Source organism: Rhinatrema bivittatum, chromosome 1 (genome assembly GCF_901001135.1).
Source record: "Rhinatrema bivittatum chromosome 1, aRhiBiv1.1, whole genome shotgun sequence".
Lineage (NCBI taxonomy): Eukaryota > Metazoa > Chordata > Amphibia > Gymnophiona > Rhinatrematidae > Rhinatrema > Rhinatrema bivittatum.
The window spans coordinates 435,150,982-435,171,236 of record NC_042615.1 but is presented as its reverse complement, the minus strand read 5'-3'; the positions used below and the strand labels follow the sequence as shown (position 1 = coordinate 435,171,236).

Genomic DNA, 20,255 nt, shown 5'->3' with positions numbered 1-20,255 from the left:
AAACTTACTATGACATCTTTAGCAGTTCATTGCTTTCAGGCTTCCAGACGCCTCTGACCAGCTGTTCAAAGTTGGAGATCAGACCACCACCAGCACCTTCAAATATAAAATAAGTGATATTTCCCATTGTGCTGTTAATGCTAGCTGCACAAATCAACTAGCTTAATTAGCTACAGTTAGTCACTTCATAATTCTCAAGCTCCTTTTATAAGAAAGTGGTAAACTTGATTGTGCTTTCTTTTTGCTATATCCAGTGGACTAACAGCGATGGAATGAAATTGTTGTTAAATACAGATTTTAATAAGAACTAGAAAATTAGGGATAAATGACAATTTATCCCTAATTAGAAAGATTAAACTTAGTATATTGCTGACTTGCCGCCAGCTTTGTTAAGTCTTGGTCCACTAAACGTTCAAAGGCCAGAATGAGGGGATCGACTGGACCCGGTGGCACCCACCGGGATTTCGGACGAACTAATGAAAAATCAGTGCCAGGCGCGGTATCTGCAAAAAATGATAAATCGGTGCAGATGTACTTTAAGGTCAAACAAATTACATTTAACCGTAGGTACAAAAGATAAACCTTTGCTTAACAATTCTAATGCCTTGGGTGAGGTGCTTTAAGCAGACCTTAATGCAGTACTTTCAGACCAGCTTTTCTTTGATGATCCTCCTCCTGCGTCCTCACCCAAGGTGTCCTGGGCTGATGCTATAGACATTCAAAAACGCCTCACTCGGGCAGAACTCCATGCTGCAACCCTTATAGAGTACTGCCGAGTTCGTCGGATTCCGCGGGGACTTCGGGTCCAAAAGGAGCCGCGTTTACATACGGACAACAGCACTTTCATTACTCGCTGGAATCAGATATTGAATAAGTGCTCTTTAGACTTGATGGTATTGATTATTGAAACCACTAAAACCCTTCAAGTTTCTCTTCAGGAGGATTTAAATAAACATCTGGACATTATTAAACACTCCGTCTCTATTGAATCCTTCGATCAGGAGCATTCTGAATTTCAGGCACAACTCACCAAATTTCGGACTGAACTTAAAACGGTGAAGTACCAGAAATTTATTCGTGACGAGACCGATTACAAATCGGGGTTTGTCTATAAATGGATGGCCAAGCCCCGCCTTCAGTCTGGACCGAAAGTCACGTTTGCACACGACTCATCCGGCGATTCATCCGGCGAAGATGTCCAGCCTATTCGTCCAAGAAAGGAGCCTGTCCCTGCAGTACTTTCATCTTCCTCTGCTGCCTCATCACGTTATGCTTCAATTGCGGCATCTTTTTTAGATTCCGGCCAACGTCCTCCAGATCCCGGTCCATCATCCAAGACCCTGCGCTCCACTCGATCACGAGGCCGGCCCCAACAGCAGCAGCAACAGCAACATTTTCCTCCACGGACCACCAGAGCGACCCATGCAGTCTCAGACCCATGGATTTAGATATTTCCGCAGTATTTAATCTGTCTTCACGTTTGCTCTCTCCCTCCGAATTAGAATTGTTAAGCAAAGGTTTATCTTTTGTACCTACGGTTAAATGTAATTTGTTTGACCTTAAAGTACATCTGCACCGATTTATCCGTTTGCTAAAGATCAAATCATTTTTTGCAGATACCGCGCCTGGCACTGATTTTTCATTAGTTCGTCCGAAATCCCGGTGGGTGCCACCGGGTCCAGTCGATCCCCTCATTCTGGCCTTTGAACGTTTAGTGGACCAAGACTTAACAAAGCTGGCGGCAAGTCAGCAATATACTAAGTTTAATCTTTCTAAACCTGAATTCCAGGCGGTGTTATCTCTTCAGAATGACCCCACTATAGTCATTAAACCGGCTGACAAGGGCGGCGGTATCGTAGTGCAGGATAAATCACGATATTTATCTGAAGTACTGAGGCAATTGAGTGACACCTCTTTCTACCTTCCCTTATCAGATGATCCATCTCCGCAGTTATATCAGCAGATAAAACATGTGGTGGAAGAGGCAGTAGATCGCCACATTCTAACATCTCGGGAGGCTAAATTCCTTTCACCATCATGTTGTATCACTCCGGTTTTCTATACTCTCCCGAAAGTGCATAAAAGCCTCCAGGATCCCCCAGGTCGCCCCATTGTGGCAGGGATTGGTTCTATTTTAGAACCCCTGTCCCAATTCGTAGACCTGTTCCTAAAACCTTTTATACCAAATATTAGGTCATATGTTAGGGACTCGTCACACTTCATTACCTTGTTAGATCAAACACCGGTTCCCCAAGAACCCTTTCTTTTTGTTACACTTGACATAGTTTCCCTCTATACCAGCATTCCCCAACCTGATGCCTTACGGGTTATTGAAAAAGTTCTGGACTCTCGGATTGGCCCTCAACGCATTCCCACCTCCTTTTTAACCACCTTAGCCACATTGGCACTTACAAAGAATTTTTTCCGCTTTAATGATTCATTTTACCTTCAAATTAAAGGGACAGCTATGGGCGCCACCATGGCGCCGAGCCTTGCCTGCCTTTATGTGGCAGAATTTGAAAATTCCTTCGTGTATTCTGCTGAGGGTTTCCAAAATGTCACAGTATGGCTTCGCTATATTGATGACATTTTTTTATTATGGGTAGGCACAGAGGTTCAATTGTTTATGTTTATTGACTATCTCAATGCAAGTAACCCTAATCTTCAGTTTAATTTTTGTACACATCGCTCTCAGATTGCTTTTTTAGATGTGCTGGTATCGGTAGAGGACGATCGTTTTTTGACTACCATTTTCCGTAAAGAGACGGACCGTAACACTTTGTTATCTTTTCAAAGTTGTCACCCCAGTGCACTTCGCAGGAACATCCCCACGGGCCAATTTTTTAGGCTGCGTAGATTATGCACTACTCAGAGGGAATTTTTAGATAAAGCCCATGAGATGTCATCTCGTTTCATGTCAAGAGGGTACCCTAAGGTTGTAGTTAAAAAAGCGATGAAACGAGCTCTATACACCAACAGGGATTTATTATTCACCCCCTCGCGGCATTCTGACTCGTCAGTCACAAATTTCATTCTACCTTTTTCCACCCTGAGCCGGCCGATCACTCATATGATCCGGAGACACTGGGAGGCCTTATCTTTAAACACGCTGTTCATTGATCCCCTCAGGTTCACTTTCCGTCGGGGAAAATATTTACGTGATAAATTGATTCATGTGGACCTCCCAGTACCACAGGATCCTATCAATAATCCCGGCCACTATCCGTGCGGCCGTTGCACAGTATGTACTTATACGAGGGTTACCACCTGTGTGAGTCATCCGTCCACTGGCAGAAGGTTCCAATTGCGTTTTCACTCTGATTGTACCACATCGGGAGTAGTTTATATTATCAGTTGCCCTTGCGCTTTAGTGTATGTTGGGAAAACTGCCCGAATGGTAAAGACTCGGATCATAGAGCATTGCTCTAACATACGTTTGCAGCGGGAAAAAGAACCCTTAGTTGACCATTGGATTAAAAAATCACATTTACTTTCAGACCTCTCATTCTGTGTTATTGAGGTTGTTCCACAACCTGCACGGGGGGGTAATTATGCTGAGGTACTAGGCAGGATTGAACAACGTTGGATCTTCACTCTGGATACAGTGTTCCCAAAAGGTTTAAATCGTGAAATCGAATGGTTTCTGTTTACTTAAAAAATAACACCCACTAGCAGGGTAGGCTGGTTCAGGTACTGCTTTGGTGCACTACAGGAACGGCAGCCAATGAATGGAGTCCTTTGACTCACGTGGTTGCCTCTCCCGTAGTTTTGGCGCCAGTTGTCATCTTTAAATACCTGTCAACTAAGAAGGGCATTGCGCTCCCGATATTTTCTGAATGCTTTGATCAGGTATGTGTGAAATTTTGTATATTGTATCATGGTCGGTTGTAAGTCCCTTTACAATCCTGACACTTGTTTTATTTTCCATGTTACAGCTTTTGTGTGAATTCCTGAGTTGGCGATCCCCCCCGATGCAGCCCGCGGCGAAACACGGGACCGTGTCGGGGGACGCCATTAAGCCGATGCTTGCATAAATTTGTGGAGTTGCCATATTGAAAGAATAAAACACTCTATGTTTTATATGACTTTCGGAGTATTTTGTCAGGATTGAACATTCACCTGCACTATTTGTACTCTGTGATATCGCTTAAGGTGCAATACCTGCTCATTGTGGTTTCTTAGACTTCAATTACCCCAATATTGACTGGGTAAATGTATCATCGGGACACACTAGAGAGATAACGTTCCGGGATGGAATAAATGATAGCTTTATGGAGCAATTGGTTCAGGAACCGAGAGAGGGAGCAATTTTAGATCTAATTCTCAGTGGAGCACAGGACTTGGTGAGAGAGGTAACGGTGGTGGGGCCGCTTGGCAATAGTGATCATAATATGATCAAATTTGATTTAATGACAGGAAGAGGAACAGTGTGCAAATCCAAGGCTCTCGTGCTAAACCTTCAAAAGGGAAACTTTGATAAAATGAGAAAAATTGTTAGAAAAAAACTGAAAGGAGCAGCTACAAAAGTAAAAAATGTCCAAGAGGCGTGGTCATTGTTAAAAAATACCATTCTAGAAGCATAGTCCAGATGTATTCCACACATTAAGAAAGGTGGAAAGAAGGCAAAACGATTACTGGCATGGTTAAAAGGGGAGGTGAAAGAAGCTATTTTAGCCAAAAGATCTTCATTCAAAAATTGGAAGAAGGATCCAACAGAAGAAAATAGGATAAAGCATAAAAGTTGGCAAGTTAAATGTAAGACATTGATAAGACAGGCTAAGAGAGAATTTGAAAAGAAGTTGGCTGTAGAGGCAAAAACTCACAGTAAAAACTTTTTTAAATATATCCGAAGCAGAAAGCATGTGAGGCAGTCAGTTGGACCGTTAGATGATCGAGGGGATAAAGGGCACTTAGAGAAGATAAGGCCATCGCGGAAAGATTAAATTATTTCTTTGCTTCGGTGTTTACTGAAGAGGATGTTGGGGGAGATACCCGTAATGGAGAAGGTTTTCATGGGTAATGATTCAGATGGACTGAATCAAATCTCGGTGAACCTAGAAGATGTGGTAGGCCTGATTGACAAACTGAAGAGTAGTAAATCACTTGGACTGGATGGTATACACCCCAGAGTTCTGAAGGAACTAAAAAATGAAATTTCAGACCTATTAGTAAAAATCATTAAAATCATCCATTGTACCTGAAGACTGGAGAATAGCTAATGTAACCCCAATATTTAAAAAGGGCTCCAGGGGCGATCCGGGAAACTACAGACCAGTTAGCCTGACTTCAGTGCCAGGAAAAATAGTGGAAAGTGTTCTAAACATCAAAATCACAGAACATATAGAAAGACATGGTTTAATGGAACAAAGTCAGCATGGCTTTACCCAGGGCAAGTCTTGCCTCACAAATCTGTTTCACTTTTTTGAAGGAGTTAATAAACAAGTGGATAAAGGTGAACCGGTAGATGTAGTATACTTGGATTTTCAGAAGGCGTTTGACAAAGTTCCTCATGCGAGGCTTCTAGGAAAAATAAAAAGTCATGGGATAGGTGGCGATGTCCTTTCGTGGATTGCAAACTGGCTAAAAGACAGGAAACAGAGAGTAGGATTAAATGGACAATTTTCTCAGTGGAAGGGAGTGGGCAGTGGAGTGCTTCAGGATCTGTATTGGGACCCTTACTTTTCAATATATTTATAAATGATCTGGAAAGAAATATGACGATTGATATAATCAAATTTGCAGATGATACAAAATTGTTCAGAGTAGTTAAATCACAAGCATATTGTGATAAATTGCAGGAAGACCTTGTGAGACTGGAAAATTGGGCATCCAAATGGCAGATGAAATTTAATGTGGATAAGTGCAAGGAGATGCATATAGGGAAAAATAACCCATGCTATAATTACACAATGTTGGGTTCCATATTAGGTGCTACAACCCAAGAAAGAGATCTAGGTGTCATAGTGGATAACACATTGAAATTGTCGGTTCAGTGTGCTGCGGCAGTCAAAAAAGCAAACAGAATGTTGGGAATTATTAGAAAGGGAATGGTGAATAAAACGGAAAATGTCATAATGCCTCTGTATCGCTCCATGGTGAGACCACACCTTGAATACTGTGTACAATTCTGGTCGCCGCATCTCAAAAAAGATATAATTGTGATGGAGAAGGTAGAGAAGGGCTACCAAAATGATAAGGGGAATGGAACAGCTCCCCTATGAGGAAAGACTAAAGAGGTTAGGACTTTTCAGCTTGGAGAAGAGACGGCTGAGGGGGGATATGATAGAGATGTTTAAAATCGTGAGAGGTCTAGAATGGGTAGATGTGAATCGGTTATTTATTCTTTCGGATAGTAGAAAGACTAGGGGGCACTCCATGAAGTTTGCATGGGGCACATTTAAAACTAATCGGAGAAAGTTTTTTTTTACTCAACGCACAATTAAACTCTGGAATTTGTTGCCAGAGGATGTGGTTAGTGTAGTTAGTATAGCTGTGTTTAAAAAAGGATTGGATAAGTTCTTGGAGGAGAAATCCATTACCTGCTATTAAGTTCACTTAAGAGAATAACCACTGCCATTAGCAATGGTAACATGGAATAGACTTTGTTTTTGGGTACTTGCCAGGTTCTTCTGGCCTGGATTAGCCACTGTTGGAAACAGGATGCTGGGCTTGATGGACCCTTGGTCTGACCCAGTATGCCATTTTCTTATGTTCTTAAGGTGGGGTTACAGAGAAGGGACATCTATGAAACAAGTGAGACCAGTTTATAAGAATTATGATTTGTCACAAGTTGTCAGTTAAGGAACAGAGCTAAGAAAAAGAGCAGTAATAATAGCTCTGCTTCATTAAATGGAGTTACACAATGAAAGCCAGCATGGTGGCTCAATAGCAGTTCTGTATACTGGCAGAAGGCCCTTGACTCAGTCTGAGTCTGTTCTTATGCTCCTCAGGTCAGCTGGAGCTGAGGTGACAACTAATGGCCAGATTCATCGCTCACGGAACTGATCCATTAAAGCGCCAAGCCAGCAGGCGCTGCGCACCGTGCGACAAAGGGGCATTCCCCTTTGTGCACCCCTTCGTGCATCCCCTAGTTTTAAATATTCCCCTTGTTATCTTTTATCCCTTGTTAACAATTTCTTCTTTATAATTGTTTTACATTTCTGACAAAGGTAATGTATGCTTTTTAGTATAATTTGTTGATTGTTCTATGTAACGCTCACAGGCGAAGTTATGTTTTATTGTAAACCGGTGTGATTTGTATTTTATACAGGAATGTCTGTATATAAAAGTTATAAATAAATAAATTCAGGGCCCACAATTGCTAGGTATGTTGGAGGGGAATATAAAGAAGGAGCAAAATCCCCAGGTAGTTACAAATGAAGGCTCATTGTGCCAAACCCAAATCTGATAATGATTGAATAGGAAGTACAAAAGAACAGGAGGAAAGTGTTGGATAAAAAAAAAAAACCTGGGGGAAATGACATCATCCCTGCAGGATGGACACCTGAAGAGTGAATTCCCCCTCCCCATTCATAAAAATAACTTTTTTGAGAGGACCTAAGAAGGCAAAGCATCCAAGACCATAAAACAGGGATCGGTGTCACGCGCTCATATGATGGGCCAAAGCATTTTCCCTATGATGCTAGCAGATCATGCTACGGAGCCCTGAACAACATGAACAAGCCCTTGGAAGGTATTTCTGGTGCAGAGGGCCCAGAGGACAATAGGGTAATTCCCATATTGCAGAAGAGTGGTACATTTACCAAAGAGGATTTCTACCTCTGGTTTGCAGATATATAGGCTGATATTAAATCTATTAAAGATAAGATATGGGAGACTATAACTGAGTTTCGCACTGAATTGCTCAATTTTGAGTGGCGCATGGAGGATGTGGAAACCAATATGAAGCAACAATCCTCTGTGATGATACAGCTTCAGAAAGCAGAGTTGCTTACCTGTAACAGGTGTTCTCCCAGGAAAGCAGGATGTAGTCCTCACATGTGGGTGACGTCACTGGATGGAGCCCTATCACGGAAAACTTTTCTGTCAAAGTTTCTAGAACTTTTGACTGGCAAACTGAGCATGCCCAGCATGACATGATCCCTGCAGCCACAGGGGTCTCCCTTCAGTCTCGTTTGTAGCAAAAGGTGCGAGCGAAAAAATAAAATAATAAAACATTTCGTACCCAACTCCGAGGGGTGGCGGGTGGGTTTCGTGAGGACTACATTTATTTATTTATTTAAAGATTTTTTATATACCGGGGCACGTTAAAAACATCACCCCGGTTCACAATGTAACGTAACATAGCAACAAGCTTTACAATGATTTAATGTCAGGCAAACAGTAAGAAAACTAAGTCAACTTGAGACAGGTGATTACATAATTAACTCTTAAGGAGAGTAGAGGAAGGAAGTTTTTTAACTATCAACAAGATGACAGGATATAAGCGGTGAGTGATAGGTCGAGGGACGATGGAGGGGGTGAGGGGGGAGGGGGAGGGAGGAGGGAGGAGGAAGAGGGGGGGTGGGAGGAGGGGGAACAGAGATGTAGGAGGAGGCAAGGATGAGGGGGGGGGGTCTGAGATAGTTAAGTTTGATAGAGGCGTGTCAGTCGGGAGGGGCGTATGGGGTCGGGTATGTATCTTTGGGAGTAGTCGGTTAGTCGGGGTATGCTATTTTGAAGAGCCAGGTTTTAAGATTCTGTTTGAATTTTTTATGGCAAGGTTCCTGGCGTAGGTGGGGGGGGTATTTTGTTCCAGTGGGAAGTGCCTGCTATGATGAATGATCTTTCTCTGATCGTGGCATGTTTGATGATTTTGGGGGAGGGTGTCAGGAGTTTGGCTTGGTGCTGCTTTCTAGTTGGTCTGGTTGGGTTGTAGTGGTGGAGATGTTCAGGGAACCAGTGCATGTTTTGGTTGTGAATGGCTTTGTGTATGAGGGTGAGGGATTTATAAATTATCCTAGAGGTTACTGGGAGCCAGTGTAGGGATTGAAGAATTGGGGTGATGTGGTCATGACGGTGAGTATTTGTGAGAATGCGGGCAGCGGCATTTTGTAGGAGCTGTAACGGTTGAAGGGTATTTTTTGGAAGGCCTGTGAGGATAGCGTTGCAGTAGTCCAGTTTGGATAGGATCATGGCCTGCAGCACTGTTCGGAAGTCAGAAGTGTGTAATAGTGGTTTGATTCTCTTCAAGGTGTGGAGTTTGAAGAATCCGCTCTTTATAGTGGTAGAAATGAATTTTTTGAGGTTAAAGTGGTTGTCTATCCATATGCCTAGGCTGCGGACAAATTGGGTGGGAGGGCAGCATGGTGGCGAGGGGGAAGAAAGGCTGAGTGTGGGAATGTTGGGGGGAGAGAGGATGAGTAGCTCGGTTTTGTTGGTGTTGAGTGCCAGAAAGTTGTCAGTGAGTAATTTGTTTATTTCAGACAAAGCAGAGTTCCAAATCTTCATTGCGTTTGAGATAGAGTCGGTTATAGGTATGAGTATCTGCACGTCATCTGCATATATGAAGTGCTGGAAACCCAGTTTGGAGAGCAGTAGGCAGAGGGGTATGAGGTAGATATTAAAAAGGGTTGAGGAGAGGGATGAGCCTTGTGGTACTCCTTGTGAGAGCCTGACTGGTTTGGATTCATTGCGACCGATTTTTACCCTATAACTCCTGCTGTCCTGGGAGAACACCTGTTAAAGGTAAGCAACTCTGCTTTCTCCCAAGTCAAGCAGGATGGTAGTCCTCACATGTGGGTGAATAGCAAGCTACAGGCTGACTCAAATTTAATTTGGACCAACAGCGTACAACTTGTGCAGCAGGCACAACAACTACTGTTGGGAAAAATGAGGCAGCCTGAAAATCACAGCAGATGGATGTGGAAGGAGTTGGGATTATACTGGAAATAAATTCTTCAAGACGGATTTGTCCAAAAGAAGAGTCTTGACGTCCTTCCTTGTCCAGGCAGTAATGTGTTGCAAATCTGTGAAGAGAGCTCCATGTTGCAGCTTTACAGATCTGAGCAATCGGTTCTGAACGATAGTGTGCTACTGAGGTTGCCATGGCTCTCACTGAGTGCGCCTTCACTCGTCCCTGGAGAGGAAGGCCTGCCTTTTCATAGAAGAATTCAATACAGTCTACTAGCCAATTGGAGAGAGTTTGTTTGCCCACTGCAACTTCTGGTTTGTTTTTATCGAAAGAAACAAAGATTTGTGTGGATTTTCTATGGACTGCAATGCGGTCTAGGTAAAATGCAACTGCACGTTTACAGTCCAAGGTGTGTAAAACCCTCTCGTTCTGGTGAGAGCGAGGCCTTGGGAAAAATGTGGGTAAGACTATAGACTGATTCAATGAAAATCAGTAACCACCTTGGGAAGGAATTTAGGGTGAGTACGGAGGACCACTCTGTCATGTAGGAACCTTGTATAGGGTGAGTATGTGACAAGTGCTTGTAACTCACTAACCCTTCGAGCAGATGTAATGGCTACTAGGAAGAGAACTTTCCATGTAAGAAATTTAACATCACAGGAGTGCAAAGACTCAAACGGGGAGCGCATGAGCCTTGTAAGTACTACATTTAGGTCCCCATTCAATGACTGGTGGCCTTAGAGGGGGCTTAAGTTGTAATAGGCCCCTCATGAACCTACTCACAAGGGGTTGCACTGTTACTAGGGTATCCCCTATTCCCTTCTGATACGCAGAGATGGCACTGAGATGTACCTGTACCAAGGAAGTCTGGAGACCAGAGTCTGAAAGGTGCAAGAGACAGTCTAATAGAGATGGAGTGGGGCAGGAAAAGGGGTCGATACCATGGAATAGGTTTACCATGTGCATCACATGGTAAACCTATTCCACTTAGAAAGATAGGATTTTCATGTGCAAGGTTTTCGTGAAGCTACAAACACTTGAGACCTTAGTTGAAAGATTGAGCAGTTGGAGGATCAGGCTTTCAACATCCAGGCTGTGAGGGATAGGGTCTGAAGGTTCGGGTGGCGTAACATGCCGTGGTTCTTAGTTATGAGATTGAGCGCTGTGCCCAGGCGAATGGGTTCTCGGATAGAGAGGTCGAGAAGCATGGGAAACCATATTTGTCAAGGCCAGTACGAGCCTATCAGTATCATTGATCCCTTGTCCTGTTGTAGCTTCACGAGAGTTTTGGCTATCAGTGGTATTGGAGGATACGTGTATAGGAGGCCTGTGTTCTAGGGGCGAGCGAAGGCGTCCATGGCTAAAGTGTTTTGTTGCCTGTGCAGGGAGCAGAATCTGTCCAGTTCGGATGCAAAGAGGTCGATGGTTGGTTGACCCCAGCGTTGGAAGATTTTGCTCGCTACACAGGGATCCAGAGACCACTCGTGGGGATGGAAACATCGACTGAGGCAATCTGCTACTACGTTCTGTATACCTGCCAGATAAGTGGCCCGGAGATGCATGGAGTGTGCAAGGGCCCAGGCCCATATCTGCACAGCTTCTTGGCAGAGGAGAAAAGAGCCTGAGCCGCCCTGCTTGTTCAAGTACCACATTGCAACTGTGTTGTCTGTTTGTATGAGAACAGTCTTGTGTGAAAGGCAGTCTTGGAATGCATATAGAGCACAATGTATGGCTTGAAGCTCTAGGAAGTTAATTTGAAACTTTGCTTTGAGTTGTGTCCAAGTCCCTTGAGTTTGAAGATTGTTCACATGAGCTCCCCAACCTAAGTTGGATGCATCCGTGATTAAGGTCATTTAAGGAACTGGTTGCTGGAAGTGTAGACCTGTCTGCACTGGTCAGTTACATGGATCTGGGATGAAAGAGGTTGAGTGGCTTGGAGCCACTAAGATTTCAAAGTCCATTGAGTTATCCTCATGGCTAACCTGGCCATAGGAGTGACGAGTACTGTGGAAGCCATGTAGCCCAGCAACATGAGGAATTGATGGGCTGAGACTGTTTTGTATGTACGCAGAGATGTAGTCAACTTGGAGAGTATGTCTGCACGGTCATTAGGCAGGAAGGCCTTTGCGACTATGGTGTCCAAATCTGCTCCGATGAAGGTAAGGAAGTGAGATGGATTCAGGTGGGACTTCTGGTAATTGATCAGAAATCCTAGCAAGTGTAGAAGATTCGTAGTGATGTTTAGAGAGTTGAGAGCTCCTTGCTTGGACCGACTCTTTATTAGCCAGTCGTTTGTCCTTGCAAGAAGTGTTCGACGGCTCGAAGGGCGTTTCGTACCGCTTGGAGTTCCAGCAGGTTTATGTGTAGGTTGCGTTCCATCGTGGACCATAAACCCGGAGTCTGAAGATGGTGTAGGTGAGCTCTGATCCCGTGGGAGAGGCATCTGTGGTGAGTATTACCTGATGTCGAGGGAATCGCAGAGGCGATCCCGTGGATAGTGTGAATGGAAGTTGTCACCATTGTAGGTCTTTCTTCACGCTGAACGTTATGTGTATATGGATGTAGGAACTGAGTCCATTGATGTTTGAGGCTCCATTGGAGGCGACGCATGTGTAGACGTGTATGCGGGATCACATAGATAGATGCTGCCATGTGTTCTAGGATGGTCATGATTTGGCGGGCTGGGACAGTCATGGTTTGCAGAAGTGAAGACAGCGAGCGAATAGCGAGTGCCCGCGGGTGCGGTAGGAATGCTTTGACTTGAATGGTGTCTATATAGACTCCGATGAACTGCAAGGTTTGTGTTGGTTGAAGGTTTGATTTCTCGTAGTTGATCAGGAAACCCAGATTGTCGAGGCAAGAAATGGTGCGAAGTAAATTCTTTTGCAGGAGAGACTGGTTGGGTGCTACTAAAAGCCAGTCGTCCAGGTAAGGAAATATTTGCATCCCCTGATGACGGAGGTGTGTCACCGCTACTGCTAGACATTTAGTGAATACCCTGGGAGCAGAGGAGAGGCCAAATGGTAGTACCTTGTATTGGAAATGCCTGTTGTCCATCTGGAAACAGAGGTAACACCAGGAATTGGGATGCATTGGTATATGGGCATATGCATCCTTCAAGTCCAGTGAACACATCCAATCGTTGGGCTGAAGGAAAGGAGGAATGGACTTGAGAGAAGTCATTTTGGATTTCTCCTTGTGGATGTATTTGTTGAGCGCACATAGGTCCAGGATTGGACGTAGGCCTCCCGATTTCTTGGGAATGAGGAAGTATTGTGAATAGAAACCGGGGTGCAGTGTCGAGGAAGGTAGTTCCTGAATGCAGTTTTATTGGAGGAGGATCTTGACTTCCTGTAGGAGGGGGCCCCTTGTGTGCTGCTCGATGTTTCTGGGGAACTAAGCATGGTATGGTTGGAAGGGATGTAAAGTGGAGAGAATAACCTTCTTTTATTATTGTGAGAACCCATTGATCGGATATGATGTTGAACCATGCTGGGAGGAATTTGGATAATCTTCCTCCTACTGCCAATGTCTGAGTCGGTGGCGGAATTATCCTCAAAAAGATTGTTGTGTTTTTGATGGTTGGGATTCTGTTGTTGAGGGGCTCTTGTCCTAGTACTCGAACCTTGTGGTTGGTGAGGTTGTCGTCGAGTTGGCTGGTAAGGTTGAGGCCTATAATTAGAGTATGGCCTGTAGGTCCCTTTGGTAAGTGGGCTTCTTGTATGATGGGTATTGTCGTCTGAACGATCCAGGCTGATATGGGGACATTAGTGACAATACAGCTGTTTTCTGTTCTTAATATCGGTTTTACGTGAAGTAGATGGAGTAGTTAGAGGGGTGTCCCAGGACTTCTTCATGAGGGCATTTAGCACTTGGTGTTGAGGCAGTGCTACTGGTTCGCTGGGAGTGTCAAATATTTTTAAAATGCCCATCACGTCCTGACGAGGATCATGAAGTTTTCTGGTCTCCACATTTAGGAGTAGACCTACTTTCTCTAAAAACTGTGAATAAGTTAAATCTTCAGGTGGAGATGCAGGTTCAGGTGGGACCTCAGCTGGATCTGAAGGGTATCCTGTTGATGAATCATCAGAGGAAGATGTAAGAATAAACTCTTCCAAGGGTGTTGATGGCCTCTGTGGCTGTACTTTTGGTGATGGCCCTGGAATAGAGGGGTCTTCCGGCATAGGTGGAACTTCTACTGGAGGAAGCGGTGGGGGCGGGTTTTGCTGATGTTCTATCGACTTCAAAATTTACAACAGGATGTTTGTTATCTGGGTCATAGCTTGCAAAGCTAGCCCAGAAGTTGATGGTATAGAAGGAAGGGGCTCTACCGGCGATGGGGCAAGTAGGTGGTGTCGTGGTCAACGGGCTTTTGAGATGTACTGGGATTGGATCCGATATCCATCCTGGAACGGATGATTGGCTGTCTGAGAGACGTGGTGGAGATACGTCTCTGTCAGAGTCGACCCCAAGTAATGAAGAAGGCTCCCTAGGTCTTTTATGGCTAGAAGTATGTTTCTTGGGCCCTGGGTGCTTCGGGTGCATCGGCTGTTTTGGTCTCTGAGATCCCGCGTCGACGTGCGCCAGATGCGTCGGTGGTGCGTTGACACGACGCACTTTGCTTCGCGCGTCAGTGCTCTTTAGGCGCGGTTCCTGCTCCTTGCATCGGGGAGCTGGTAGCGACGGTAAGGCATGCGGCCGCAACGTCATCGACGCATCCCCCCTGCTGTGCACCGGTTCTTGAAGGGGCATCGGCTGTGGGTATTTTGCCCTGGGGGGGGTCAACAGAAGAAGCCCTTCTGTGAAATGTTGCCTTCTTTTTACATTCTGGGCCTGGAGATGACCTAGTAGAGGCCTCTGAAGGGGCATAAGAACCTGATGGTGCTGCCTTAAGTTGCTGGATTCAAGCTGCGCGCTGGCGCTGTGCTCTTGGGGACATACGGCCGCAGTCCCTGCAACTTTCCTGATCATGATCAGGTCCCAGGCACATACAGCATGACTGATGGCCATCAGTCACTGACATTATTTTACCATAAGCGCAGAATTTAAATCCTGGGCGAGGCATGATAGAAAAAATAGCCTTTCTTGTGGTGAAAAAGTTTTGTTTCTTCTCTTTTTACCTCACAAACTCAAAAAAGATCTGGAGAGACAGAGCTCCACGTGCGGAAAAAAAAACGGACTGAGGAGCCTCAGGCAAACCCGGGAAGATACAAGAGGGAGCACCTAGCTGAAAGACTTTACTAGACTTCGAGAGCTCCGCCACCTAGTGGCACGGAAGACGTACCCAGACAGCATGGCTAATTCAGCTGCTTATCTATGTGAGAAAAAGTACTACACAGAGGGTGCAATTTTCAAACAGACAACCTACATGCAAAGTCCTGTTTTGTATCTAATTTTCAAAGAGAAAGTATGAATATACATTCCCCTTGGAAACTACCCACAGGTATAAAGAATCCATGAATTTTACACCTTTTTCAGCAGCCAATTTTTTGCTGGAAAACAGCAGCGAATATTGGAAAATCCTATCTACGCATGTTGTTTTCCAAATCCACGCTAAACACACCCCTGGAAAAGCTTCCCCTCAAACTGACTAAAAGTATGCACGTTATGGAACCCCTTGCCTATTTTTAGCAGAAATTAAAATGATTCTCCTTCTATTAATTACAAAATACCCATTAATTTCACATTTTCAGACACTTCAAAACTGTTTTTTAATTTTAAGTTTTAGGGGGGGAAAAAAGGAAGGAAAAGTTCATCTGAAAAAAATAATGATCAGAGGTTAGCTAAATGCCCTCTTGTGCTTTAAAAACAAAGAGAATCGGTAGTTGTAAACGCCCTTTATTTAGTGATGCCCGACTCTGGCCGAGTTTCGCTCTCTCTCATAGAGCTGCCTCAGGGGCAATCAATAAGAACAGGGCTGATATCTGTGAAGAACATAAATTATGTTTACCACCGTCAATAGTGATCCAATTGAGGTCTGAAGTCAGCACCATCAACCAACAACATTCATTCAGAGAAATTGTTGTTGGTTGATGGTGCTGACTTCAGACCTCAATTGGATCACTATTGACGGTGGCAAACATAATTTATGTTCTTCACAGATATCAGCCCTGTTCTTATTGATTGCCCCTGAGGCAGCTCTATGAGAAAGAGAGAAACTCGGCCAGAGTCGGGTATCACTAAATAAAGGGCGTTTCCAACTACCGATTCTCTTTGTTTTTACTGCTGTACAGCCAACTGGATCGGCTTCCGCTTTGCTTTTTGGGTCCATCTCTTGTGCTTTAACACACACCTCTACAACTAAAGTGTAGTAATTAGGAAGGTAGTTATAGCAAGCTGATTGGATAAGACATTTCCTCACAATTACTTACTGTTAAAATACTATATTTCAAGAAAGCATTAATACAACAAAATATAAGCCCTGAAAAAAAATTCTGAAGTCCAGGAGAAATTAAGGGCTTGATTCACTAAGGCTTTTCTCCAATTCAGTGTCTATGCAAAAAAAATAAATAAATAAAAAACGATTTAGAGGTGAATATTCAAAATGGTTTGTCTGGCAAAGTTTGGGAATTAGCCAGAAAAATCTGAGGGTTTAAATATGTCCTCCCACTAACCAGATAAGTGTTAGCCAGTTAAGTCATTACCCAGCGAAGCATTCTGGGGATGGGGCTTAAATTTAGCCAGGTAACATTGAATTTCAGTCCCATCTGACTAAGTTTAACCAGTTAAATATGATCGTCTTCAAAGCAGTTCTAAAGTTATCTGGGTAAGTGGAACCTTGTACGGTACCATACCTCTAGCCCAGCCAATAGCAATCATGATCATCCAGTCATTTCTGAAGCGACTGTTGGCATGCAATACCCCATTTAATATTTTCCATGTCCTGGTCACCTCCTTCATTCCAGCTAAGATGAGTCGGAGAGGTAGAAAGGAACACCACTTGTAGAACATGTTGCGCGGGTAATAAAATGTTAAGTACCTGGAATAAATAAGCAAAGAAAAAAGTAGTGTGTGTGCAACTCGTCTAAATCATTCTCTTCAGAGAAACTTTACTAAATATATTATTGCTTAAAAGTATCATGCTTTTTAAATACAGTGCAGCACAGTTTATGCGAAATGATCAGGACCAAGGCTATTCCAGATTATGGAAGTTTTAGATAATGTGAGTTTTCCAATAGAAGAATTTTATATAATTGGAGTTATTCCAGAATACGGATTATATGAAGCCAATCAATTTTTAATAGATTCTTCCAGATAATACATCATGACCCAAGAATCGCAATTTTTTTTTACAGATAAGAATTTCTGATCAGCAGATATTCAGATAAATGGTATACAAAGTATATAATATAATATAATAAATGTATAAAATGTAAAAGTATATAATATAATATAATAAATGGTATACAAAGTATATAAATGGTATAAAAAGTCATATTGTACATATTGTATTTAGGCTATATGCCATTTCTATATACCCACATTTAATATTTAATTTTAATTTTATTCATATGTTACAATGTTCCTTATATTAATTGTTTAATCAACTGTTATCTTGTTACAATGTAAAATAGGGCAGTTCCGGCTCTATTCAACCTGTTATCTGGAAACCGATGTGATATCTCGATCGAATGTCGGTATACAAAAGAAAGAAATAAATAAATAAATAAATAAATAAATAAATAAATAAATATACTACTGCACACTCCTGGTTTGAGCAGAATTAGAGTAATAAAAGATAAAATAGACCAAGTTTTGTTTAAAAACATTTAAATGGAGAGTTCCAAAGAGAGCATTAACTGTCCTAGGTTCATTACTTGCCAGTCGGATTTTCGGGATATCCACAATGAATATGCACAAATAGATTTGCATAAAATTGAGGAGGCATGCAAATCTCATGTATATTCATTGTGGATATTCTAAAAACCAACTCGCAGGGTGTGTCCTGAGAACTGTTGAGAAAGCAAATGTTGCTTACCTGTTACAGGTGTTCTCACAGGACAGCAGGATGTTAGTCCACATATGGGTGACATCACAGGATGGAGCCCAATCACGGAACACTTTTGTCAAAGTTTCCAGAACTTTGACTGGCCCCTACTGAGCATGCCCAGCATGGCACTAACTCTGCAGCCAGCAGGGGGCCCCCTTCAGTCTTGTTTGAAAGCTACAGGCAGTGCCGAAAAATAAAATAAGAAAACGTCACGAACCCAACACCGCGGGGCAGCGGGCGGGTTTCGTAAGGACTAACATCCTGCTGTCCTGTGAGAACACCTGTTACAGGTAAGCAACATTTGCTTTATCACAGGACAAGCAGGATGGTAGTCCTCACATGTGGGTGAGTACCGAGCTGAAGATGTCTGAGAAATGCACCAAATGTACCCAAGATGTGCAATAGGCACAAATATTGGGGAGGAGTTTGGTAGAGGGCATCCTGAACCCTAACGGGCAGGCAGAAGGGTGTTGATACGTCACGTTGTACACAGGTTACGAAGGTCAGACTGACCGAAGATAGAATCTTGTCTTCCGGCTTTGTCCAAGTAATAATGGGTTGTAAAGGTATGGAGAGAACTCCAGGTGGCAGCCCTGCAAATGTCAGGAAGCAGCACCGATCATAGGTGTGCTACTGAAGTCACAGAGTGTGCTTTAACACGGTCTTGAAATGGAATGCCCGCTTGCTGATAGCAAAAGGATATGCAGTCCGCCAACCAGGAGGAGAGAGTCTGCTTACCCACAGGCTTCCCTAGCTTGATAGGATGGAAAGAGACAAACAATTGAGTGTTTTCCCTGTGGGCAGCTGTACGGTCTAGGTAGAATGCTAGAGCCTGTTTACAGTCAAGGGTATGCAGAGCTTGTTCCCCTGGACTGGAATGGGGCCTGGGAAAAAAGGTAGGTAGTATGATGGATTGATTTAGATGAAAATCCGAAACTACCTTGGGTAAAAATTTAGGGTGAGTACGGAGGACTGCCCGGTCCTGCAGAAGTTTAGTGTAAGGCAGATAGGTAACTAGGGCCTGTAATTCACTAACTCTGCGAGCTGAAGTGATTGCCAGAAGGAAAATCACTTTCCATGTGACATAGCGAAGATCACAGGAGTGAAGAGGCTCAAATGGTGGTTTCAAGAGCCGACCCAAAACCAGGTTGAGGTCCCAAGAAGGGGCCGGAGGACGCAGTGGAGGCTTGAGGTGAAACAAGCCTTTCAGAAAACATGTTACAAGGGGTTGTACTGATATAGGAACATCCCTGACACCTTTATGGAAGGCGGCTATTGCACTGACATGCATTCTGATGGAAGAGGTTTTTAGATCTGACTAAGTGCCAGAGACAGTCCAAAAACTTCGTGATTGGACAGGTAAAGGAGTCAAGGGGCTGAGAAGAGCAGCATGACATAAACCTGTTCAATTTGTAAGAGTAAGATTTTCTCATGGAAGGCTTCCGTGAAGCAATCAAGACACGGGAAACTGGTTCAGAAAGGTTAAGTGGCTGAAGGATTAACCTTTCAACATCCATGCCATCAGGGACAAGGCGTGAAGGTTGGGGTGGCGGAGGCACCCGTCGTTTTGAGTGATCAGAAGCGGGTCCTATCCCAAGGGAATGTGCCTGTGAATGGAGAGATCCTGAAGTATTGGAAACCACACTTAGCGTGGCCAGTGAGGTGCTATCGGTATCATGGTTCCTTTGTCCTGACGTAACTTCACGAGAGTCTTTGAGAGAAGAGGAAGTGGAGGGAATGCATAGAGTAGACCGGTTGCCCAAGAGGGGGAGAATGCATCTCTAGGCTAAGAGAGTTTGTTGCGAATGAGAGAGCAGACGTTCTCTACTTTGTGGTTTTGAGGAGACGCAAAGAGGTCTATTTGAGGATATCCCCATTGTTGGAAGATGGAGTTCGCTACTGAGGGGTTGAGAGACCACTCGTGCGGTTGAAAGATGTGACTCAGGTTGTCTGCCAACACATTGTCCACTCCAGGCAAGTAGGTGGCCCTGAAGTACATCGAATGGGAGAGAGCTTCCGCCCATATCTGTGCAGCTTCCTGACACAGAAGGAAGGAGCTTGTGCCTCCCTGTTTTTGATGTACCATATGGCCACCTGGTTGTCCATCTGGATCAGGATAACTTGATTTGAGAGGCAATCCTGAAATGCGCTGAGAGCATATCTGATTGCTCGAAGCACCAAGAAATTTATTTGGTGTTTGGCTTCCTCTGGAGACCAAGACCCTTGTGTTTGCAGATTGGCCACATGGGCTCCCCATCCGAGGTTGGAAGCATCGGTGGTGAGAATTAATTGAGGGTCTGGAGCCTGAAAGGGCAAGCCGTGGAGGAGATTGATCTGATTTTTCCACCAGGCTAGAGACTGACCGAGTGAGTCGGTTACATGGACAACAGTCGACAGGGGCTGAATGCTTTG

General features: G+C 43.9%; 1 protein-coding gene across 1 annotated transcript in view; it reads right to left on the bottom strand.

The window, feature by feature from the left end:
• TMEM38B (transmembrane protein 38B) overlaps window positions 1–20,255 on the bottom strand; it is a 138,214-nt gene that overhangs the window by 38,552 nt on the left and 79,407 nt on the right. Inside the window, exons 3-4 of the mRNA XM_029604786.1 lie at window positions 16,648–16,832; window positions 9–96 (exon numbers count right to left, since the gene is read on the bottom strand). Of these exons, the coding sequence (XP_029460646.1) occupies window positions 9–96; window positions 16,648–16,832 (273 nt within the window). The remainder of the gene's footprint in view (window positions 1–8; window positions 97–16,647; window positions 16,833–20,255) is intronic.